Source organism: Amblyomma americanum, chromosome 11 (assembly GCF_052857255.1).
Source record: "Amblyomma americanum isolate KBUSLIRL-KWMA chromosome 11, ASM5285725v1, whole genome shotgun sequence".
NCBI classification, from domain to species: domain Eukaryota; kingdom Metazoa; phylum Arthropoda; class Arachnida; order Ixodida; family Ixodidae; genus Amblyomma; species Amblyomma americanum.
Window position 1 is genome coordinate 4,931,497 of NC_135507.1, and position 25,598 is coordinate 4,957,094.

General features: G+C 47.3%; 1 protein-coding gene across 1 annotated transcript in view; it reads left to right on the forward strand.

The window, feature by feature from the left end:
• Positions 1–11,083: 11,083 nt before the first annotated feature.
• Naglu (N-acetyl-alpha-glucosaminidase) overlaps positions 11,084–25,598 on the forward strand; it is a 43,234-nt gene continuing 28,719 nt past the window's right edge. Inside the window, exons 1-4 of the mRNA XM_077642253.1 lie at positions 11,084–13,378; positions 20,427–20,478; positions 22,183–22,352; positions 23,127–23,311. Coding sequence (XP_077498379.1) covers positions 13,337–13,378; positions 20,427–20,478; positions 22,183–22,352; positions 23,127–23,311 — 449 coding nt within the window. The 5' untranslated portion in view covers positions 11,084–13,336. The remainder of the gene's footprint in view (positions 13,379–20,426; positions 20,479–22,182; positions 22,353–23,126; positions 23,312–25,598) is intronic.

Consider the following 25,598-nt stretch of genomic DNA (forward strand, 5'->3'; position numbering starts at 1 on the left):
CCGGAGACTAGATCCGTTGCTACCTTAGTACACGCCCCGTAGGGGCGCCTGGAACATGCAGATATTGGTGAGTTGCGACACCACGGGTTCCCGAGCATCCGCAGGGACATCCCCGCAGGGGGATGATGGTGAACAGTGCGTCACCACGGACCCGAGCACCCGCGCTTAGCCGTGCGTGGCATCGCCGTGTCCGGAGGAAAGGGGATCCTGGTGGTCGAGCCGATGCCGAGCGTTAGGACCTTTAAGATCCCTCGGCGGATGCAACATACCACTTTGGCCCCAGCTTCCTGTAGGCGGCACCTCCGGCCTGACCCGACCGGGGGAAATCGTCAGTCGCCTTTTCCTATCCTCCCCTTCATCTTTCACTTTCCTATCTTGTTTCTCACAACTGTCTTGTCTTCTCCTCTCTTACTGACTTTTTCGTTTTCCCAGGCGGCAACTGTTAACCTTGTTTGAGTCGTATTGGGTTACAGTGGAGGAGTGCAGCTGGCGGTTGCAGGACTTGCTTCCAACCTCCTGTCCAAGTCCCTTGTTCGGCTCTTTGGTGGGTGGCTGGCACCGCGGCCGAACAACGAACATATTCTATGGCTCATGCCCCATCACAAAATGATCGCCATCCTCGAAAAAAAAAGAAAGAAAGGCGGACCAAAGTGACATTAGAATTTCTTAACTATAAGAAAGAACCATTTGCTAAATTCCGCATAGTGCACAGTGAATGAAAAGAAAAAAAAACAGCTAGAATGCTCTCACCTTCCTCGCCGAAAGGCTCACACAGACGCTTTGAGTCTTGGCTACAAGGCGACGAAGTTAGCTAGTGACGACTCTCTACCAGAAATCCCCGTCAATACCCAATTACCCAAACTCTCAAACATTGTCTCATTTGGAAAAAACACTAGTCACTGTTCCATCTCACTGCCCCTTAATACTTGGCTTGCCGTAATATTATGACAATGACCTCATCTATCTGACAGAATAAATATTGGAAGGGCTCAAGGAAAAGAACATAAACAACGCACACATTACAAAAATCCGAAAAGACAACAAAGAACGTCCAACAAAGCCCATAGTCCTCACCCTTGTCTCCTGCACACCGCCTGACTCAATAGACGTAGGCGATACCAAAATATTTGTCAGTACGTAGATCCCCAAGCACCACCGCTGCTTCAGGTGTCAACGATATGGCCATGGCTCGCAGAGATGCCGTGGTCAAGAAAACTGCGCAAAATGCTCCTGAAACGATCTGGTCTCGGACTAATGCACTGCTCCAATTCATTGTACGAACTGTTGCGGGGATCACCCAGGCTACTCACGATCATGCTCACAATGGAAAATAGAAAAGGAAATAATCACTGTCAAAACAAATGAAAAGATCACATTCAAGGACTTAAGATGACGCGTCACAGCCAGCAAGTTTTTTCTCGATCCAAGCATGAACTTCGCCGATGCGGTGCGATGGGGTGGTGCACCACATGGGTCTTGAGCGCCTGCGCAGGCCTCACCGATCGGGGCCCCGGCAGGGCAATCCACCCTCCAGGCGGTGGTAGTGAGAGCTGCCCGCCAACTTCGAAAGAGGGCCCGTCGACCCTCGAATCGGGAGCCCACAAGGTCTCTTTCAACAAGGAGAGGCCTACCACTATTACGCCAGTGGCTTCACGGGATTCCAGCGCCTCAAGAGAGGCGCTGGAGAAAAAAGGAAAGCAAAGAATAATGCCTCATTAAAACTAACCTCCCCCCACACCCAACATATTAAAACATGGTATTTCTGGTTAACCGGAACTGTAGAGGGATAATGAGAAACTACACGGACATTACAGACATGCTAAAATCGCCTATAGCTTTGTATCTTCAGGAGGCAAACCTAGGGCCAGAATACAGAAATATATTAAAAAAACTCCAAAATTTCCGACGAGATAACAGACGAACGTGCTCTCAGGTGGCGCCGAGATCATAACGCAAAGCGGAACCCCTGCACGGGAAATATTATTGAAAATAAACTTTGAGGTGATAGCAGTGAGTGTAGTTACACACAAAACAATAACAATACGCTCTGTATATATACCACCACATCTCACAGTTACTACCCAAGATTCGGAAAGCCTTTTCCAACATTTACATGAACCATTTGTGGTAGTTGGGGATCTTAATGTGCACTCCCCCTTATGGGGCAGTGAGCCTACAGACACCAGAGGCCAAATAATTGAAGACCTTATACTTACAAGCAACATATGCCTAATAAATTCAGGAAAAACCGCATATTGCGGTCCCAGCTCATGAAAAATGAGCCACCTTGATCTAACCTTCGTAAGTTTTTAATTATTTTATTTGGGATGTTTTAAATGATCCTCGACGAAGTGACCGCTTACCCACAGTTTTAAAATAATCATCCTCAATCCAAATTATTCCAAAACGACCTCAGCGCTTGAAACTCCAACTAGCTGACTGGTGACTGTTTGCCGGAAATGCCACATAACGTAAATAATTCGATGATGGACTACGCATAGATATAATAATTGAAAAATTTACCACCTGCATAGCTGCTGCTGCAAAGATAGCGATTACACAAACATCAGGAGGAATAAGAAAAATCACAAGGTTTGGTGCACAAAGGAGCGCAGACAAGAAGAAAAAAAGAACAAAAAGCATGGGGAATATTTCGAAAGTACCCGACAGCGGAGAACCTGGTATTCAAATGAAAGCATGGGGCATATTTTTAAAGTACCCTACATCGGAGAACCTGGTAATATTTAAAAGAGTGAGGGCCAATGCGCGACGTATTTGTAGAAATGCCAGAAAAACGTCCTGGAAGAAATATGTCTCTGCAATAAACAGTCCGCTACCATCCTGGAAATTGTGGGATGAGGTCCGGAATTTCAGTGCCGACTATTCTCTCTACACTTTTACACTCCTAGTAAACATTAGAAGAAGGGGCAAACATATTAGGTGAGCATTTCGGTGCTGTTTCCAGTTGTTGGTGTGTTGCGACACCACGGGTTCCTGAGCATCCGCAGGGACATCCCCGCACGAGGATGTTGGTGAGCAGTGCGTCACCACGGACCCGAGCACCCGCGCTCAGTCGGGCGTGGCTAAGCCGTGTCTGGGGAAAAGGGGATCCTGGTGGTTGAGCCGATCCTAAATGTTTAGACCTTTCAGGTCCCTCTGCGGAGGCAACTCGCCACTTTGGCCCCAGCTTCCCGTAGACGACACCTCCGGCCTGACCTGAGAGGGGGAAATCGACAGTCGTCTTTTTCATGTCCTCGCCTCCGTCTTTCACCTTGCTATCTTTATCTTACAACACTCCTGTCTCCTGTTAAATTTTTGGTTCTTTCTTTATTCCTGGCGGCGAGGGTTAACCCTGTGTGGCCAACTACCCTGAGTTGTGTCATATATGGTTATAGTTAGGGTGTATAGAGGGCGTGGGCAGGACTTCCTTGCAAGTTCCTGTCCCGTCCCCTATTGTTGGGCTCCACGGTGGGCGGCTGGCGCCGTGACCGAATACATACACCCTCCTTTCCAAACATGATACCAAACATGATCGCTCTCTGAAAAGAGTGAGGAACGAGGCAGGAGATTTTTTTTTTTTTGCAAAAAAGAAAGCAACATTCTCAAAGTTTCATGTGGTTCATAGTGAAAGCGAAGAAAAACAAGCAAGAATAAAACCACCATTCCTTGTGTCGAAGAGCCTAACTGATACCTGGGGCCCTGGCTATAAGGTATGAAAAAATTGTCGGTGGTTTAGCTCCGGTTAAACCTAAAGTGACGCGATAGCTGCAGCTGGCCGAGTGGAACTTGGTCACGTGACCAACCACATGACGAACCATGCGATCAGCCACGGCGCCACGCCGCCGGCAGCTGCTCCGCACCACGTGACCAACCACGTGACAGCGTGGCGGCGCCGCCACGCTGAAGGCTCGAAATACTACTGTAATGTAGCGATAGCCAGCGGCTACTTACTTCTAGAACTGCGTGACAACATCTAGTGCTCGAAAGTCTCAAACACTGCGTCTATAGGGGGCATCCTTGTCTCCATGACTCCCCACCGATCTGTGAACACTGTCCGAGGTGAAATCTCCGAAACTGACTTTATCCATCTAACAGCCACAGAAATTCTTGAAGAGCTCACAAGCCAAAGTTTAATCGAAGTTCGCAGGTTCAAAAACCAAAAACATAACAAAGCAATATATACTAAAGCAGGGTGCTTACCTTCCGACACCTTCCAACAGGGTCCTACACCTTGCCTGAAACTATCGAAGTTGGATACCTGAAAGTTGGCGTCAGACACTACATACCCAATCCCCGGCAATGTTTAAATTGTCAGAACTTTGGCTACGGCTCACAGAGTTGCCGGGGCAGCAAATCTTGCGGCAAATGCGCTTCGAAGGATCATTATTCTGATGAATGTGATGCTGCGCCATGGCTGTGCGAACAATGAACGTGATTACGCTGCATACTCCAGGGCGTGTCCATCCTGGAAGGAGGAGAAATTATCACACTAAAAACTAAAGAAAACATTTCGTTCAAAGAAGCGAGAGAGTGATTTTAACTCACGAATACATTCTCCTTCACCGCAAAATCCAACTTAGCTGATGTGGTGCGCAGGGGCGCACAGCACTACTGCACCTGCCGAGGCCACTTTCACCGAATGTGGTGGTGGTGGCTCATACATGATACCTGATATATCTGCAGCGGGTCCTTGGACCTAAGATATTAAACTTATTCTTGGAATGTGGCGGAGTGCTTGGCTTGAAGCACTCTGTCATGGGTCGGCCCGGTATCGCACTGCCTCCGGAATCGGCCCTGGGCGTATTAGCGCGGCGCGCCTTTTCTTTCACTCTTTGCTCTCCTATCCTTTATCCCTCCTACTTTCAGCACGCGGCAGCGAGTGTGGCTCGGCTTGAGCCAGTAGGCAGGCCCATGCTCTTTCCTTTTCCTTCTTCCTCTCAGAAACATCTGTCAGTCAGTCACTTTCACCGAGCCTATGGCAGGGGCATCCACGCCCTAGGCAGGGACAGCGAAGGCTCCTCTGCAATCCCCTAAGGACGGACTCTGGGTCCATGGGTCGGCATCCCACAGGACTTCCTCTCGCCTGGGAGGCCTGAAAACACCCTCGTCTTCTCCGCGGTCCTCCAGCACATCTAGCGAAGTGTTCAATGCAACCGTCAGTCCGCCCGCGTTGCAGAGCAGAACACATCTCTTGAGCGAAAAAAAGACAGTGTCTTGATAATGGGCCCAGTCCATAAGAAACTTCATTTTATTCCTGCCCAAAACTCGGCTTCTGGCTCGAAAGACGCGGGTTCGATCCCTGCCGCGGCGGTCGAATTTCGATGGAGGCGAAATTCTAAAGGCCCGTGTGCTGTGCGATGTCAGTGCACGTTAAAGAACCCCAGGTGTCGAAATTTCCGGAGCCCTCCACTACAGCGCCCCTCATAGCCTGAGTCACTTTGGGTCGTTAAATCCCCATAAACTAAACTAATTTCTGCCCAAAAAATTTAATAATAATAATATTAGTAATTGGTCTTTGGGGAAAGGAAATGGCGCAGTATCTGTCTCATATATCGTTGGACACCTGAACCGCGCCGTAAGGGAAGGGATAAAGGAGAGAGTGAAAGAAGAAAGGAAGAAAGAGGTGCCCTAAGGGAGGGCTCCGGAAATAATTTCGACCACCTGGGGATCAGTAACGTGCACTGACATCGCACAGCACACGGGCGCCTTAGCGTTTTGCCTCCATAAAAACGCAGCCGCCGCGGTCGGGTTCGAACCCGGGAACTCCGGATCAGTAGCCGAGCGCCCTAAAAACTTTAAGATTACTTTTTTGGTTCAATGGAACTGTAGAGGACTGCTGAGGAATTATACAGTGACATAACACATATTCTAGAGTAAATGTTGCTTGTAGCTTCATGTCTTCAGGAAGCCAGTCGGGGTCCACAACATGTGAATATCCTGAAAGATTATAAAACTTTTAGACGCGACCGCGAGCAGGCAAATAGTCTCTCGGGAGGCGTCGCAATTGTCGTTCAAAACGGCATTTCTGCTAAAGAAATCAGGCTCAAAACAAAGCTTAAGGCGGTTCCGGTCCGCATCGTCAGCTACAAAGCCATAACAACCTGTTCTGTATATATTCCTCCACATTTCATATTAACAGTTCGTCATCTACGAGAATTGATCGGTGAACTTCCAGAGCCATATCTTGTAGTCGGAGATTTTAACGCTCGCTCCCATTTTTGGGAAAGGGAACGCTGTTATTCTGGGGGCCAAATAATGAAATATTTATTCTCGAAAACAATGTGTGTCTTTTAAATGCTGAAAAGGCCATATACTGCTTCCCATACTCGGGAAAAATGAGCTGTTTCGATTTGTCTTTTAGTTCGCCGTCTGCTTTTAGCGATTTTGAATGGGATGTCATCGACAACCCATATGGCAGCGATTTGGGGGTCACTTTGCGATGCCATCAAAACCTTTTCGTGGAAGTACGCGTGAAAAGGTAGCTGATTTTCCGTAAGTTGGGCTTACTTTACCCAATGGTTAAAGTTTTCGGGGCAACTTGGCTGTGCATAACAAGATTTCTCTTTTTTTTTTTTGCGGGGTGAACAAACAAAGGTAAGCTGAAAAGAAAACCAGATGGAGGAACAAGATAGATAGTTGTTAAGCTCAGCACAGGGTGTCTCGAGACCTGCGGAAAGCAATAGCCTATAGTCGATGATAACAGTAGGCCGTGACCGACTGCGATAACAAGCGCTATCTCCAGGACGGCGAGTAGATAATGACTGAGTCCAGGCCCAAACACACTTCTTCGACACACTTCTCGGACAGTGGAAAGCCGCCTGACAACCACGAAGGCTGCAAGGCTGCTTGTCTTCCAGTTTTCATTTACATGACTTCTTCCCACAGGGCAAGCCAGACGCGAGCAAAAAGAGCGCAGGCACAAACTCCTGTTGGTACACCATGCGACCAAAATTTAGATGCTTGGTGGTACAGTAACCGGCGACGCTGTCAGCCACCAACCTCAGCGCATGTATCCCATTTGACAAAAGTAACCGAGCAACAGGTTTTTGGCATCTCAACCGTGTAACGGGGCCTTCACGGCAGCCCTAAAAACCAAAAGGGTTCAAAATGTGAGGACAAGGGTTCACTTTACACAGATTTAGAGATGAGCTGCCGTAAGTGCTTCGTTACGCGAATAAGAAACAAACCGCCGTTGTCCGATTACTTTTGGCAAAGACTGTACATATGCATGTAAATAAGTAATGAAAAGTCACTCGGGATAAGCAAGCAAGCGACGGAAAAGAACGTGTTGGCTGTTGAAAAAGAAAATCGAAGGCAATCAAACCGCCGTTGAAATGAATAAATGAATATGGATAGGGCACATAATCTGCACAATTGGTTACAGCTTGTTGGTTAGAGTGATGGATTGTATATTAAAGGGGCAGAGACTTGACCCAGGGTCACAATAGATGAGTACATGACAATGGGAAATTCTCTGGTTTAGAGCAGTCGTGGATGGCGCTACGCTGAAATAATTAACAATCTGAGAGGCCTCTTTCATAAAGTGGACTTAAACGAGACCATTGATGATTCCTGCTCCCTCTTGATTAAACGGCACCTTTCTTTTAGTTCTGACGAGTTTCCGGGTGAGAAAGCGTTAACGGAAAGTACAGAAAATAGAGGAAAAGGTGGGGTTAAATTGTGGAATGGATCTAGCCATGAACTTGACTACTTTTTATGTTCATGTTGAGATAAGGAGGCACCGGAATTTGATTAAACGAAATACCGGTGGCTCACCTCAAAAATACGCTGCCTGCTTCGCGTTCCTGTTGCAAACTCTGTCCGCATTACTTTCAGGCAGGTGAAGTTGGTTCAGCCCGGCCAGTATCAACTGGCAACTTGGCCCTGCACATAGAGGTATAGCACCATCCGCACCGCTGTTCACGAGTGCATCAATGTGCCCCTAGAATAATACGTTGCTGGGGATCCAGTGTGATTCGTGCAGCATTTACTTCATCACTTCCTCCCTACTTCAACTTTTTTCCCAATTCTCTCTTCCCTGGAGTGCAGTAGGAAGTGCGGCCTGTGTAGCCTCTCTACATTCCACGAAAAAAAGTGTTCACTTTTTAATTTTAAATTAGCAATGCGGATGTTTTCTGTCTAATTTCATTTATCGAATTCTTTGACAGACAGACGGTAAAACCTTATTGCTGCAAGTGAGTTTTAGACCCTGCTGGGTTCCTGCAGAGCCATTGCGCGGTCTCACACTGTACCATGTTGGTCATGTCGGGACATGACGTCGGCAGCCTGAGTCACCGCAGCAAGCTGCAATGTCGGGTCTGCAGACGTGAGCAGGACCTCCCAGTCTTCCCACCTCTTTGAGATCATCCTTTATGAATACCGAACTATCTACTGTTCATTTGAAACGCTTCCTGAAGATACCGAATTCTTCACTGAGCTGCCTCATCCTTTAACGCTCCGGTTTTCTAGCTTGTGCTTCTACTCGCAAGAAATTATTCTTCAAGGCGCCTCTTTATAGAGCGTTCATTAATACGTCATTCCACGGGATTCGTTCGCCTCATTCAGATGTTCTTATCAAACTCCAGTTGTAGCAGAATTACGACGACGAAAACTATGCTGCATCAAGCGCTTGAATTTAAAAACTCTTAAAGTGTAAATAAAGGACTTGTTAACTCAAACTGTTGACCTACTGAGAGGTACAGAACCATTGGTGAGACGAGACGTTTTGGCTTTTCATTTGCGCTCCCAATGCGCTGTAAATTTTTTTGGTACTTTGTTTGCGTAAGAAAGCGGATGTCGGTCACGAAATAAAAGTGAACGAGCCGAGCCATAAATTCATTAAGGCGTTGCGGAAAGCCTACGGCACTTGAGCCACTTGTTATGAGTCACCATGTTGCTACCAGAATATCGCCTCCCTCTCCGTCCGCTGCTCTGTTGGCGAGCCTAGAGTCACTAAATAAAGACTAGGCGAGCCCTTTCCGAGGCTCAAAAGGCTACGGTTATGAAAATTACACCGTGCGCTTGGGAGGCACAGTCGCATTGTGGAGCGGCTATTTCTGTTAAGACTAGAGACGTAGTTTTTCCGCGATTTAACGAAAAATTGCGTTCAACGTTCGCACTTAACTACTGACTGAAGGGAAGTTGCTTAATTTATTAACGTGATTTCTTTTGGAACAGTAAACCTGGCACCCAAGTTTCTGGCGATGCTTTGACATACTTGCTCCTCAACCGCTCAAGCAAGCTAGCTTGTTAAGCGCAGCGACTATATGGCGACAACGCCTTCACATCCTCATGCATAAAGGCTTTTAACCTGTAGGATTTTACCCAGAAAGCATTTACCATGAAGGCCTTCACCTTGAAGACATTTACCAAAAACGCATTTGGCCTAAAAGCCTTTACCCTGAAGGCATTTACCTGGAAGGCCTTCACCAATGTGTGCCCTTCACCCAGGCCTTCATCCAGTTCTACACTGGCAGGTTGGCCACGATCGGATGGCAGGTGAACCGCCTGCCCCAAAGCAGGGTTCAGGAACATACGTACTAAGCACGTATGATGATGATGATGATGATAATAATAATAATAATTGGTTTTGGGGGAAAGGAAATGGCTTAGTATCTGTCTCATATACCGTTGGACACCTGAACCGCGCCGTAAGGGAAGGAATAAAGGAAGGAATGAAAGAAGAAAGGAAGAAAGAGGTGCCGTAGTGGAGGGCTCCGGAATAATTTCGACCACCTGGGGATCTTTACCGTGCACTGACATCGTACAGCACACGGGCGCCTTAATGCCCGAAATCGAAAAATGCGCCTAATAGTATGGTGTCTATATGCACGAGCCTTTTGTATACGCTGTGGCCAGCTTGTGGACACGCTCATGACAACAGCCGCTGGCTCCGGCAAGGGCTCTCTGCTCGTGAGAACTCTGTACCCTTTGAAGATCGCCGTTTTCAAGAGGCTTTGGATTTCTGTGAAGGATCGGAAATCGCGTCGGAACGGCATTGTTCCTCAATGCTATATAGTTGTCACTTGTCGGACTCCTCTCTCTCGCATTTCAAGACGCGAGTTACCTGATGGCTCGCAACGGACTTAACAATACCTGCATATTTTCCCAAGCAAGTTGTCCGTGCCGGAGGGAGATGACCTTTTCCAGATGCCGCGTAAAAGAAAAATGGCCTGTTTTTGTGTGTTTTTGCAAGTAACCCAGCTGATGGCGAAGCAGCATGACATACTGGTTGAACTTAAGTTCCCGTTTCATGAAGATAAAGCAGAGACAAGCCATTTAAACATTGTATATTTATTTATTTCATGTATACTGGTAGCCTTCAGATAAGTCCTTGAGCAGGAGTGGGAAGCACATGGATTGTTTAAGAAAAAAAAAAACACAGCAAAAGAGAAAAACCAGCTAACAAGAAGGAAACCTAAGAAATCAAAAATGATCATCCCGATTGGGACCTGCGATGGAAATATTATTAATAATAGCAGTTTCCGAAGGTAACCACCTATACTGTAGCGGCTCACCGTGCCCTTCGACTCGAAATTAAAGCTACTCTTTGATAAATGTCGAATCGCGAGGGAGGGCGACCAGCTGTTACCGAAAACTGTGAAAGGAATGCCCAGAGAACAGAGTAATCTTGACGCACAGCGAAACTGTGAACTTCAGCGTATACTTGCACGCTCTAGGACTAAGTCGCACCCAGCTCCGATGTTTAAATTAAGCGCGGCAACATATCCCAGCAAGCATACTCTTTCATGATTAATTTTTCATGCCTCTGTCGCGTCCATAGAACGGAAAAATGTTGCAAATGCATGCCAGCGCACGCATTTTGACAGCTCTGCACAAGTTTGTGGAGCACAATTTGGACCAACGAAAGCAGGATTAATGTGAACAATGTTATCGGTGCTTCGTTGCAAAATTAGAGCGAACAATGGGACAATATGGGATCCAATGGAAGCGGTCTGGTGGGATCGTGGAGTGGCAGCTGCATTCATGACACTCACTGTTATCATCTAATGTCAATTGAAGGGATGTTTTCAGTGTACAATCAGGATAAAAGACGCATTATTACACTTTTATGTTCTATTGCAGGTACCGTAGCCCGAGAGCACACGCACCGGAAAAGACGAGAAAAAAGCTTCCCATAGTTCTGCGAATAAGGGGAGCATCATCACCATCAGCCTGACTACACCCACTGCAGGGCCAAGGCCTCTCCCATGTCTCTCCAATTAACCCTGTCCTTTGCCAGCTGCTCCCACCCTATGCCTGAAAACTTCCTGATCTCATCCGCCCACTTCACCTTCTGCCGCCCCCTGCTACGCTTGCCTTCTCTTAGAATCCACTCCGTTAACCTTAAGGACGAGCGGTTATCTTGCCTTCGCATTACATGCCGGTATGGTTGTCCGGCTTTGCTAAAACTCTCTAATTTTCAATACAAGTGCCGTGCCGCGGCCGCTGAAAGGGGAGCATAGCTGATCATTTGTGCTCTCTCGACACGAACTTATCTTCTGAGCCGATGCAGCGCAAAGGTAGACAACACTAATCGCCAAACTTGCGCAATTAGTGAGAGAAGCGCTGGGCGAAGCACCGGCACACAATAATTACTCAAGTGCAGATAAGTGATAACGTCGAAAACAAGCGTTGGAAACTTGGTCGTGCAGGAAACAGTGCGATAATGAAGGAAGGAACCATGTGCAAAACAATGCAATCCAACTTTGAGATATACTGCTCTAGGTTCGTCTACAGCGCTATATTTCAAACTATAGGGCGAACGTACCAGAGCAAGCAGTCTGACGCTAAGGGGAGGTGTTGCACATGCGGGCGCAGGCATTTTGTGGCAGTCCATGCTACACTAATCTTTTCAATATAATTTTAGCACGACCAAACAGCAAGCACGGTAACTGCGACTGAGCGACAAATGTGGCTGTGCAAACCTGGCAACGGCAGCAACGTCAGCAAAGGCGACGCGTTACAGTATTTCCGGTAATGTTGTCCGGCTTTGCTAAAACACTCTAATGTTCAATACAACGACCTGCCGTGGCCACTGAAAGCGAAAAGCATAAGACACATTGAAACAATCTAAATAAGATCAAAGCAGGCGACGGCTTCACTTCGGCCACGCAGGACCCGCAGAAAAAGGACCAAGCCCGCGTATGCACAGTTCTGGCACCATGGATTCTTTTTTTTTCTGTGTTAAAGGGACTCTGAAACACCTTCCGAAGAGAGGACATCGACTCGCTCAATCACTGCATTGTGTTGTCATGAACACCTGAGCCAAATAATACACTTATACAAGCATTAGAGAACCAACAATCACGCGCGAAAGTTGGCGAGCCCTTCCCGGCGACTTTTTCATGCTCGTATCCACGTATACATGTTGAGAGCTGGCTATTGGTTAGATTCTTTCAGACGTCAGGCAGCTACCATGGCCGCAGCCAATAAGCCGCGTTGCTCCGGCGTGTCATGAAGCTCTCCCCCGGGGGAGCGCCTACCTTCCAACGTGCAAAAAGTGACGAGAGGAGAGGGAAAGGTGCTAAGAGGCTAGAATTCATATTTTGACTACAGATAACTCTGTTCCTACAAAGCGCATTAAAAAATTCTTCCTGGGCACTATTCGTGAAGCGGTGTGCTTAAACCTCCCAGGCATACCGCAACTTTATTGGAGCTCCTTTCAGAGCCCCTTTAAGGCAAAATGCCGGAAGTTGTCTGTGTTAATCTCACTCTGGTGCCATTCTCGTTGCGTGCTTGTCTGCGTCTTACCCATTTCTGTACACATAACCTCCGCATTCAGCTCACATGGAAGCAGTTACTGACGGAGGCTGACAGGCTATAACATCCGGGGCGCCATGCGTGTCGAATCTGCGGGCTTGCCCCCTTCGTTCTCAGTGATATGGCGTGAAGTCGCTCTTCGCGATAGCGCGGGTGTTGTACTCGAACCAACATATTCCGCAGACTACGCAGATTAGCGCTTTCGAGAGGGAAAGCATCTGAGAGCAGGAGAGTGGCTGGAAGGAGCGTGAGTCGAGGGTACGCAGGAGAGAAAGATGTCCTTGGTGGCCTCTCTTCTTTCTCGAGACTTGACCGAGTGCTCCCAGTGTTGATAGAAAGAGGGCAAAAAAAAAGTCACCCATTACCCTCCCACTCCCTGGGACGCCGCTCCGATATCGTCTTCTGTCGCCTCACCGAAACACGTAGGGGTGGGCAGAGAGACAGTTTAACAAGCATCCTTCTTGCTTCTCCTTTCTTCTCTCTCTTCTCTCACCTTTCCCTCCCATTGCCCTCTTCCCCTCCATCCAAGCAGCCGTCAGTCGGCGGTGCTCAGAAAGTTAGGAACTGGAACGCCATGGCAGCGTCCAGGATGTCCCCTCTTCTGGCTCCGTGCGTGGTGAGTTGAACGCTGTTTCTTTATTTTATCACATCATTACCTTTTCGCTCTCTGTGCCTTACATCCTCGTGCGATGCTTTGTTACTTTAACCAAAGTAACTTTTGGTACTACGCCGCAATATCTGAATCTAGACTGAAATGCCATCCACCTGCAATACATGTCAGCTTCACCGGCATTCTTTCTGCTTTCGCTGCTCCTGCAGCGAAAAAAATTGTACAATTTCTCTCGCTATAATGTTGTGCAGTGCCGAAACTTCTTTTGCGGTCGTTTTCTTTCTCGATAATGCAGCAGCGTGTTTCATGTCGTGCTACGCAGTCTACGGTTTTACGCATCAATAATTTTGTTTTATATATGTAATCGTTTTTCTTCTGTGGTTCTTTCTCGCATTTTGCTTTATCGCTCTATGTGCCTGCAACCTGACCAGTAATTTTTTATTAGGCATTCCATGTGAGAAAATTCTTCTAGTCCCGGTGTAGTACACTTGGAATGACCTGGTACTAGTTGAATGGGGGGCTGAAGGAGCTCAGATCATGAGTAAAGTAGAGCTGTTGACAGCTACTTCCTTCAGTTTTTTTGCGGTTGCTTCGTCGTCCGGAAACTTGATAAAAGAAACAAAATGTGTTGTTTTTTTTTGTTTTTTCGGAAAGTGAAAGTCGCGTATTGAGCCTGGGGAAAACAGACTCATTCTTTCTATTGAATCAGGAGAATCTTATTGCGGAGCGGAAAGAAAGAAAAGGGATGATATAAATTACGATCAGCACCCACGTAAGGGCTGCCAACTGCTACAAAAGGAAATTAGTTTTTTTTTTTCATGGTGTCCGTACTTCAAGACAAATTCATCATAGTGTACGGTTCAAAAGTGAGGCCACCGCTCAAGTGGGCCTTCAAAGAAGCTATAACAACCAAATTACAGGCCAAGTTTTCAACTATGCGCGTAGTGCACACGAGTCGCAGAGTAAAAGCCAAGACAAGAAGTGGTACGTCAAACTATTCTTTTTCAACCCCACTGAAGGTCATTGTGCACCTGTGCCAGTAGCTCTGGTGAAAGCTCACTTATTATGCGAAATCTGCATCCGCACGCCAGGGGATGATGGTTAGGAGGGGTAGATCACGGTGTTTATTTATGCAAGTAAAAAAAAGACGCCAGCACTTGAGACCGCGACTTGGTTTGCTTGGTACAGGTTCATACGTGTACGAGGCCCTTGTTTTTCTTACGAAACAAAGATCAGTTTCCGAGCCACTTTCGCCAAGCTCCTGTGCAACCTTAAGTTTTAATTTAACTTAATTACATTTGCGTTGCTCTGGCAAAAGTGATAAATTAGTAATTAGGTTAGCCGTTAAAAAATTTCCTTATATCGGCACGCACAAAATGGATTCAGGGCGACGGCTATGTAGAGGCACGCGATTGCGCGTCACAGCTCTAAATTGGATACTCGAATGAATAAATAAATTTAACAGCACTCAGAACAAGATACTCAGCCCGCTCGAGTGGTCTTTTAGTTACCGAAATGCGCTCAAAAGAGTACAAAAGCGTCAGGAACGGGCCGCTCATTCGCGTGCTTGAGATACTTTTATGCCTTTTTCTCGAGTTCACAATAAATAACCATTTGAGCTCAACGTTTTTTTCCACTTGAAGCTTGGCCTCCGAGACGGCCAAACGGGCGCACTAACTGTGGCCACACGTCGCTGAGTATCCATGATTACATGGGTCGTTAAAAGCGGCATAACTATGGGATCCTCCGCCAAACCTGTCTCATAGTAGTCCGTCTATAACGTGCTTTAGAGCAGGCAGGTGGCGGGGGGGGGGGGGGGGGTAGTTGTGCTGCCTGCCCTCTTCATTCTCTTCGCATGATTGTTTTTTGGGCTTGCAACCCTTCCTCCATTATATATACATGCCTTCATGCTAACGTGACAAGTTTGGGAAGTTGGTAGTCATCGTCAGCTACCTCACTACGGCCACTGCAGAGCAAAGACTTCTCCCATATCTCTACAGTTAACCAGGTCCAGTGCCAGCTGAGGCTATATACATTATCTCTACAACATTTTTAATCTCGTCCGCCCAATAATTTTTAAGTTAATAAGCATTCATCATTAAATCGCGTTTGTGTTATTGTATTCTGTTGTCGTTCTTGTTTTCACTGTTTAATGACGAATGTCCTGCCTACGCATGGGCTGTACAATAAAATTTCCTGTTTCACAATATAACGGCTAACTCCACAGCACTGCATTTGTTGCTCGCGGGAGCTCTTACTTGAGTAAACCACTGGAAAGAAACGACTAAAAAATTGGAGGGGGCACTCAAGCTCCGCCTTGAGGGTATCACGCGATAGCATAATGGGTTAATTCCCATACATGCAGAAGGTGATTCTCTACATTCATAGGTCCCTGGGAGTCCTCATACCGCCGAAACGCGCGGGACTCAAGTTGCAGTCGTAGTTCGTCGGCACATCGTTCTCGACAAACCCGATGCCACGAACGCCAGCATAGCTTCCGCGCAAGCATAGCCGCAAGCTTCGTGGTGAACGCGCTTTGAATGTGCGCTGCGTTGTTCGCCGCTCACCGCGTGATTCCTGCGTGCCCGCACGACCCCACTGCGCCCGAACGAGACGAGCGGGAGGCGCTGCCGTCGCGCGTTATCCGTTTATCTGTTGGGGCAGTGGCGTACATTGCGAGGAGGAGGCGGAGGGATGGTTGCATGGATGGATACGGCTGAACCCTTTAAATCGGGTGGTGGCTCAAGCCACCTAGCCATGACTTATGAAATTTTACTCCTGTCTTGCTTTTAGCCACCAATCAGATAACCTACGCTTGGTTACTTCGACCCGCTTAAAATCTACTTTCCCTTCACTGTCCTTAAACCCCAATGCCTTGGATAAGTCAGCCCCGTTGCTTTCCACTGTAGGGTGAAGCCCTTTACAGAAAAATATCAAGTGTTCAGCCGTTTCCTCCTCCTCTCTGCACGCAACGCGCAACGTGTCTATCTCGTGGTACCTGACTCTATATGTCTTAGTCCGCAAAACTCCCGTCCTGGCCTCAAACAACAAAGAGCTTCCCCTACAATTATCATAGATATTTTCTTTGGGAATTTCCTGCTTAAATATCCTGTATGTTCCCAGTGCTGATTTCGTCAGCATCCCTGTTTTCCACAGAGCTCTCTTTGTTTCCTTAATCTTTTTCTTAACCGATAATTGCTGATTTGCGCCCCTACTGCTCTCCAGATATTTGCTTGTCAATTTTCTAGTTCGCTTTCTCCATTTTGTGTCAACATTCCTTATGTACAGGTATCTGAAAACTTTCCTAGCGCACTGCTTTTCCCCCATTTTTCTCAATCGCTCCTCAAATGCTATCTTTACTGCTAGCTTCTCTGCTCTCGAACGACGCCCATCCCATATCACCCTGTACCCCCTGATTTGGTGTATTGCCATGTGCTCCCAAAGCTAGCCTCCCTGCGCTGCGTTGTTTGATTTCTAACCTTGCTTGAATATCCGGTCTAATGCACAGAAACGCAATACCGAAAGTCAGGCTAGGAACCATCACTCCTTTCCAGATCCCTCTTACCACTTCATACCTATTGTAATTCCACAGTGTCCTATTTTTCATGACAGCTGCATTCCTACTAGCTTTATTCACTACCTATTTTTCATGCTCTGTCAGATACTCAGCACCGTTATTTATCCACACCCCAAGATACTTGTACTCACTACTTCTAGCGTGAACTCCTGTATTCTATGCTCGCCGACCTCATCATTAAAGATAATGACTGCCGATTTTTCCCTACTAAATTTGAAACCTAATATACCTCCCTCTGTACCACATATGTCTATCAACTTCTGCAAACCTTCCTTGTTGTCAGCCATTAGCACTATATCATCCGCGTATATTAGTCCCGGTAATGACTGTTTAATCCATTCCCCTTGCTTGAAAAAAGAAAGGTTGAAGTCTAGTCTGCTCCTCTCTAGCTTGGTCTCCAATCCTTGCAGGTACAACATGAACAACAAAGGAGTGGTTTTAGTGGGCGCCGCCTGACGGCGCTACGTGCGCGCCAAGAGAAGAGGAAAAGTAGCGGAAACGTAGTTTGCTACTCGCTTAACTGCGACTTCTCTAATTTCCATGCTCATAATTACTAATATACACCACAGTACATGTCTCTAAAGCACCCTTCTAAGACAACACCGTATTGACTAGACGCGCCTTTGTTTTTTCCAAACCATTGAGCTGGTTTCCTCGAACATGTCTGTGTTGGGGAAGTAAATTTAAAAGGGGTTAAAATGGCTTATAGTAACTATACCACAAATCTGGTTGTTAACGGAGAGCTCACAGACAGAACTGCCGGGAGAGCATCTGTGCAGCAAGGCTGCCCATTGTCACCGTTACTTTTTGCTCTGTACCTAGAGCCAGTTTGTCGGAATGTAATAAATAACAGCTGTATTCGTGGTTTTGAACATGCGAAATTAAAGTATTGGCTTATGCCGATGATGTGGCAATTTTTTGTAGCGACCACAGCAGCATAGAACATGCCATGTCGGTTGTTCGCAGGTTTTGTGATGTAATCAATATCGTTGTTAATCTGGACAAATGTGCGGGCGTTTGGCATGGGAAATTGACATCAGCGCCTTTGTTTCATGCAAGTGTAAAATGGTCACATGTCCCTTCCAAATACCTAGGTGTTCCTCTCGACTAATATCGAGATAACGATGACTTATGGAAGGAGAAAACTCAAGAACTGTCCACGCGTACACAGAAATCGTCGGGAAAGGAACTGTCTATAATCGCGCGCGCAAACACCTGTTTTCAAAAATGTGCTGTTTGTTGCAGGTCATTTCCTGCTCTCGACTTAGCATTCAAAAGTTTCATCGTCTCTTCGCAGTTTTTGTTTGGCAGTCCTCATGGAAGAGGACTAAACGTGATAATTTATTTCTGCGTTTGAGAAAAAGGGGGTCTTTCCTTGCCACAATTGTACCTGAGGCAGGTGGTGTCAAGATTTATGTTTCTTCGATATCAACACGACCCTTTTCTGCGGACTTTTATTCAAGTGAGGCTTTCTTCGGATTTGCCAAACCATGTTATTTCCACTGTAGACGGGATGCGACACAGTGCAAGTGGATTTTTGAAAGAAGTAATCTTTGCTTTCCGGTTTCTAAATGCTCGGTTCAGTTTGGAATACCTTTCAAATGTCACTCGTAAGAAATTGCTAAAAGATTTGCTTGGCGGTGTCTTCCCCAAGTCAATATGTAGTAGAGGCCAAGGAGGAAATGCTTTAAAAGGAGTAAGGAAAATGGTTTGGTTTGGTTTATGGTTTATGGGGGTTTAACGTCCCAAAGCGACTCAGGCTATGAGAGACGCCGTAGTGAAGGACTCCGGAAATTTCGACCACCTGGGGTTCTTTAACGTGCACTGACATCGCCCAGTACACGGGCCTCTAGAACTTCGCCTCCATCGAAATTCGACCGCCGCGGCCGGGATCGAACCCGAGTAAGGAAAATGGTGGTGCTAACGGGTGTGAACACGTTTTTCTTCAAGTTGCAACTGGTACTTTGCCGGTTAAAACATGGATCGAGGAGAAGGGATTCTTTTTACCATAGGATGCTTGTTGCCTGCTTATTGCGTCACAAACCAAAGTCAATAGAACACGTCTTTATTGATTGCCGGGAAGCGCTGCTCTTTTGGGACGTGCTCCAGCGTGCAATAAAGAAAGACTTGCCCTTGACGCCGTATGGGATACGATTCCTGCACGTTGAGGTGGATCTTTATAAATACGATGCCATTTTTCCTTCTTGGCCTGCACAGCATTTGCCGAAGCAGGATGGCTTTACGACACTGCGATGAAGATGCGCGGTCTGTCCGAGATTACTTCAGAGAAAACATATATTTAAGCTGCGTCAAGTGTACAAGGAGCTATGCTTTGAAGATGAAGTTATCGAGTTGATTGGAGAGTTGTGTTCTTTGAAACAGTTTTGATTTTCTCACGTGACTGAAACGCATGTCCGCTCTGGATGTTTGAGAGTGCAGCGCAGAACATATGTTTGTAATCTGTTGTAAACTGTCAAAACAGGCAATTAAGACAAAAAAAAGCTGGCCTGGTGGAGTGGCTAGCGTGCTCGTCTCACACTCCGGAGGCCCTGGTTCGATTCCCGAACTCGGTTTCCTACTCGGTTTTATTTGTTAATGCTCCTAGGATTTTTCGCTCACGGCCAACGCCACCGACGCCGACGACTACACCGGCTTTTCTGCGACACGGGGCCCTCAACGCTATTGCATTAAAAAAAAACTGCGTTAGAGCCGCCGCGTTTCGATGGACCGAAAAGCTCCGGCACCGGTCTGTTGTGCCATGTCTGCACGTTATAGATCCCCAGGTGGTCGAAATTATTCCGGAGCCTGGATGGCTCCGGAATAATTTCGATCTACGACACCTCTTCGTTCCTTCTCTCAGCCCCTCCATTATCCCTTCTCTTACGTCACGAATCGAGAGTCCACCGAGATGTGAGGAAATTACTGCGCCGTTTCCTTTCCTCAAAAACCAAAGACCAACAAATTCTGTCCCTTGTACGGGGTAGAGTTCCCTTCCAAAGGAAACGTGTTGATCCATAAGCGGCATACAGTGCATCGGTATGCATCATGCAATACATAATGCCCTCCGCCTTTACGCAATGTATTGCCATTTGGGGAGTGCGCGAAAATTCGTCTGCTTCCCACAAAACTTGTTGAAAACACGCTCACATGGGCGGCGCAGTCACGGTGCTGCTGTGCAGCTCTCAAGCACACACACACAAGTGTGCGCTTGGCAGCTGCCGTCACCTTTCGCTAACGCCTATCGCTGCCGGTTTGTTTTGAGCCAGTGGGAATCGAAAAGTAAAAGCGCGTGTGCGCAGAACAACCACGCGAAAAACGCGAATCTAGTGGAAAAGTGGTCATCCCTTGGGCTTATTTCATAGAGTGTGCATTCAAAGCGACAAACACACAGCATTGCTTTAAAGAACCAAAGTAAGAGTGCTGATTCTGCATTCTTTTGTTTGACAGACAGACACCCTTTCCCTTTTTTCCTTGCAGGCTTTAGGGCTGTTATTCGGGCACCTGACCATCGCTGACCGACTCACTGAAGGCAAGCATCTGTCCATCTTACGCTCCTATTCAAATACAATGACGAACCAGTTTTTGTTATCTTGTATCGAATGTTGCTCCAGAGAAGTACGATTCTTACGGGTCTTAAGAAAATGGGTTTATGAGGGTTTAACGTCCTATAGTGACTCAGGCTATGAGGGGCGCCGTAGTGAAGGGCTCTGGAAATTTCGAGCTCCCGGGGTTCTCAAACGCGCACTGACATCGCATAGTGCACGGACCTCTACAATTTCGGCTCCATCGAAACTCGACCGCTGTGGCCGGGATCGAACACGCGCCTTTCGGGTCAGCAGCCAAGCACTAAAACGATTGGGCCACTGCGGTGGCACTTTTAAGAAAATAAAAGAAATCTTGGCTAAGCTGGGCCGCGGCTTAGCTTTTAAGTTAAATTGTAATGTAACATGTTTCGCTTTGTACTTCATTTCATAAATCAAGTGCAACGCTGTCAAAGCTGGCGCCCTTGTCTGCGCTTCTTATCCATGACCAAAAAGTTGTGCGGTTATTCTTTTTGCCCGCAGGATTATTACGTGATACACTTGTCATGAGCTTTATTAAATGCACTCTTACTGAGAAGACACGCTTCCGCTTTCTCGTGCCCTGGATCACCCGGACAGAAAGCAAGCGCGGAGTAACACGCCTCCCTTTAATCTTTAGTGCGTACTACTTTCGTACCTTTCACAGCGTTGCACCTGATGCGTGGAACGGAGGGCAATATGAAGCGCAGCCCGCGGAACACAGACAGGAAAGCTGCGCTTGTTACTGGCCTCATTGAGGCCCTAGCACAAAGAGGCTCACATAAAAGAAAAAAAAAAGTTGGAGGAGACACTCAACCTCCGCCTTAAGGGTATGACGCAATAGCTTTAGTTGGTTAATGCCCGTACGTGCAGAATTGGTCATTCTCTACATTACATTCATAGTCTCTGGGAGTCCTCATACCACTTCTTGCGCAGTGGGGCAGCGGTTAAGGTGTGCGCCACTTACCTGCGATGGCAGGTGCTGCCACCGGTGGGGCTTGTGAGACCCAGGTTGCTCTTCCCGGGACACCCCCGGAGACCAATCAATTTAACTGCCATATGAAACGGTGGTCAGTTTGCCCACAGTCAGGTGAGCAGGTTGTGATGACACCACAAGGTCACGTGACCTAGGTGGCCCACATTGGGTGCTTCTGTGGGAAACCACGGTGTCTACTAGAGTTGCATCCCTATGTTCCTCTTGCAACCGTACAATCATTCTTTAGGGCATGTGTGTCGTCGGCTTCATAATTAAGTGATTTATTTCTTCCAAAAGCCTCTTGCTCTTCATTCGCTTGTGTTCGTACTGTAAGTCTAAGTAAATAAAGAAAATTATATGTCCTTTTCATGTTTGAGTCATGTGACGTGCTCTCTTCAAAAGCGACAAGTATTAGTATGACGCCGACACCAAAATTAAGTTCGCACCCCCGTCAAGAAAAAAATTCCGCAGGAACACCTAATGACCTTGTGTGCTGGTAGTGCGATAGCACTAGAAGCTGTTGATGCCTTCACGAATGTGACGTCAATGCCGGTCTGGTGACGCCACGTCAGGTGTCGCATGTCTCTTCCCTTCAGCCGCTAAGCGAATTTTGTGGCCGACGACAAATTTTATTCCAGATGCTGGTTTGAATGCTATCCCATTAAAACCGAGATATAACCTTAATCAATTTCCGCAGGCAATGAACTGCACACGCCACACGCGTCGGCGCCCACCCAAATGTCTCCAGTAGCCGACCAGCAAGCTGCCGTGGAGGGCCTCCTGCGGAGACTCGTGCCGCAATGGCGTACACAGATCTTGCTCCGCGTCTTCCAGGGAGCCAAGGTTCAGAGACAGGACATGTTCGTGGTGTGTACGCTCTGCATCTTCTAACGGCGTACAAGCTCACAGCCTGCTTCCCGTACAAAAAATTCTTTAGACAGTCTCTGGACTGTGCATAAATTTGTCTATAAAGTGTACACTCTCTATAGACAAACCCTAGAGAACAGTCTATAGGCAATACAAATCCTAAATACAGTCTTTAGACAATATAGAGATTTCTGGCCATACAATTTTAATAGGCTTTAATAGACCTTTAATAGACTTCTAATGAATGATCAGTTACTTCGTCGTTAAAGAAAGGAGGACGTTCTCACTGACATGACTTGGACAGTACCTCCAGCGATTGGTCTTGGCGCATTGGCAGTGGCCATCACACACAGTCGTCTTCAGCAGGCCGGTACGATGTGCCTTGCGATACCACCGTCGTGAATACACGTGGATTGTCAACCAGGCGTCCAGACCATGCGTGGTCTCTTTTTTTTTCACTGCTCTTTTTCATTAGCCTCTCTCTCACGGAATGCTCGTGGTTCCCCTCTCTACATGAGAATATTAACCATTATTAAAAAAACTACTGTCCTTGCTAATCGGTGTGGTAACCATTTCGGCGGGCGAGGCAGGGTGCTGAGACGCGAAGCTGCGTGCAACGTGATACATCTTGCGTGTACATCGGAGAAATGTTTTCCGCCGTGTTTGACACACATCAGCCGTGACAGCTGTAACTGAGAGCTAGTACTTCTTTGGTCGAGATGTGGGCAAAACATGTTGATTTTTTAAAATTTTTGTCTCCTTCCGGTAACTTAGGTAGAGACGTTCAACAACACCGTGTCCATAACGGGGTCCAGTGGTGTCGCCGTGGCCACGGGTCTCTACTACTACCTGAAGAAGTTCTGCAACGTTCACGTGTCTTGGTCAGGCACGCAGACAAAGACCGCGACGGGCAAGCCACCGCTGGTGCCGGAGCCTATCGTGGTCAAGCTCAATGGCAGGTAGGCACCGTATTGTAGTGGCAAGGCTCTTAAATTTCTGACGTGCTGGGCCGCAAGCCCGAATACAAGGTGGCCAGTTAAATGCCATGCCGCAGATGTGCTTCTGCGCCTTTCCGCATATTTCTGCATGTCCATGCCATCATAACCAGGCCTATACTTAGTATTCACTAACTGTTTACATTGAGTTCATACATGCAGCCACTTTTTCATGCATTAACAAATAGCCATGCCACAGCTTCTCATAAGAAAGCCTTCTGCGCGTAAGGCCAGGCACCTGCATGAATTTTATGTAAATAAAAAAAGTTAAAAGAAAGGAACTGCTGCTTCATGTATCCTTATGAATTCCGCTGTTATTTCGTGCAGGAAAGTGCTGCGTCCAGATACGTTTTGTGCACGAATTCAGAGCCTATCTATTTTTGGAAAAGAAATTAGAGGACCAACTGCACCAGAGTAGTAGGTTCCTGAAGCAGAATTGACATCTGAGAGGCCTATCACATACGTAAGAATCAGCACACGTGTGTTGCCGACCCTGTGGTGGTTTTGCATGAAAGAGAGTTTTGTTATCTTGACGCACCTGTATGAGCACTTTTCCTGTCACGCCTGCGCGATGGCTTTTGTTTTGTTTTGTTTGTGATTGTTCTTCCTTTTGTGTGTTTCTCGAATAAACGCGCAGTTGCGAGTAAGCGCTTGTGTTGTTTGGTCTCCCTTGTCTGTTGTCCTAAGTGCGCTTTATATAATTTTTGAAAATAGTAGGTTCCTGTTGTTCCATGTCTCGCTTCACGCCTCCAAGTAACAGCAACGAACAAAAACTGGTTGGAGGAGCCTGTATACCTGTACCATATACTTCCGTTTTTCTTTATGAAGTACTGGCTATGAACAAAATGGACGACGCGAGAGTCATCGCTCTCTATGCAGATACAGGCGGACTCTGCTGCATGGAAAAAAAAAGCTTAGCGAGATTAGAGGGACCGGCGCATGAACGCATATGACGTACTTTGACAGAAATCAACAGGGACGGAGAACGAGCAGGCACTAGAAAAGTATTGCTGTTGTTTTCTCTCAAGGTATACATGTGAGGCGAAATTTAAGCAAAGAGAGAGAGAGAGAGAATAAACTTTATTAATGTGAAATAATTACGCGGGTGGTTCACCCAGGTCCGGGAAACCATTGGCGAATACGGCCCTCCAGGCCGCTGACCGATCAGCTGGCGCTGAAGAGGGAGCTCTGTGTGAGCCAGCTTCGCCCCCCACTGCTCATGGCTGAGCTCAATGTAAACTGTACGCTTCATTTTGCTCGGGGCAGCTCCATGCCATGCGGATGATCTCGGAAATCTCTCCGCAGGCCGGGCATGCCTCTGTTGGGTATTGAGCGTGCCAAGTCTTAATGCGTCGAGCTGGATTTGATAGTGTACGGGTTTGCATGTTTCGCCATATAGTGGCCCCCTGACGAGTGAGGCCTTTGAGGGTGGCTGCGTATTTCCTGCGACTAAGTCGGTGGTAGTTTATGATTTCGCCCTATGTAAGTGGAGACTAAGGTTCGGAGGTTGACGGTGACGGGGCTCGAAATGTATGACCTCGAGCTATCCTGTCAGCCGCCTCATTGCCCTCTGCGCCTTCGTGGACTGAGATCCGCAGAATACTGTGACGGGTTTGTGTACCGGGAGTGTGATTCTTCATGTCGTGGGCGGACGCTTGGCAGAGTTCTCTATTGAGGTACGCCTTGCAGGCTTGCTGCGAGTCGCTCATGATTGTAGTAATTTGCTATGTGGTGTGAGCGTGCTTGATGGCAAGCGTGATTGCGTCTTCCTCAGCGTCCGCTATTCCGTTTCGGCTTTGGACTGTGGCGCTGGCTATCTCCCCCTCGGGGTTGGTTGTGACGGTTGCTACCGCAGCCGCCCGACCTGCTGGCGAAGCGTGGACGACACCCTGGTAAACGGTGTTCCAAGTGGCGAGCCGTCTATTGGCGATCCGAAGAGGTGGTCGTCACGTATACTATCGTGATGGAAAGCTTTTGCGGTGCGGTGCGCGTGTTCTCGAAAAATAGTACATTGTAGTTTTGCTTCGCGACACAGTCACTTGGTATCTTGCTATCACAGAATAGAGCATGCATGTCCCCTCATATATTGACACATTTCAGGCCAGTGTATTACGTGACTGCGCCGGAATAAAATTTTCCCGCACACTCGCTATCCGTAAACTCTTGGTCGTGATAGTACGCATACGGCTTGTTCCTATTTCCTACAGCAAAAGGAAAAAAAAAAACCACCGATATAATCGTGTCAAGGCTT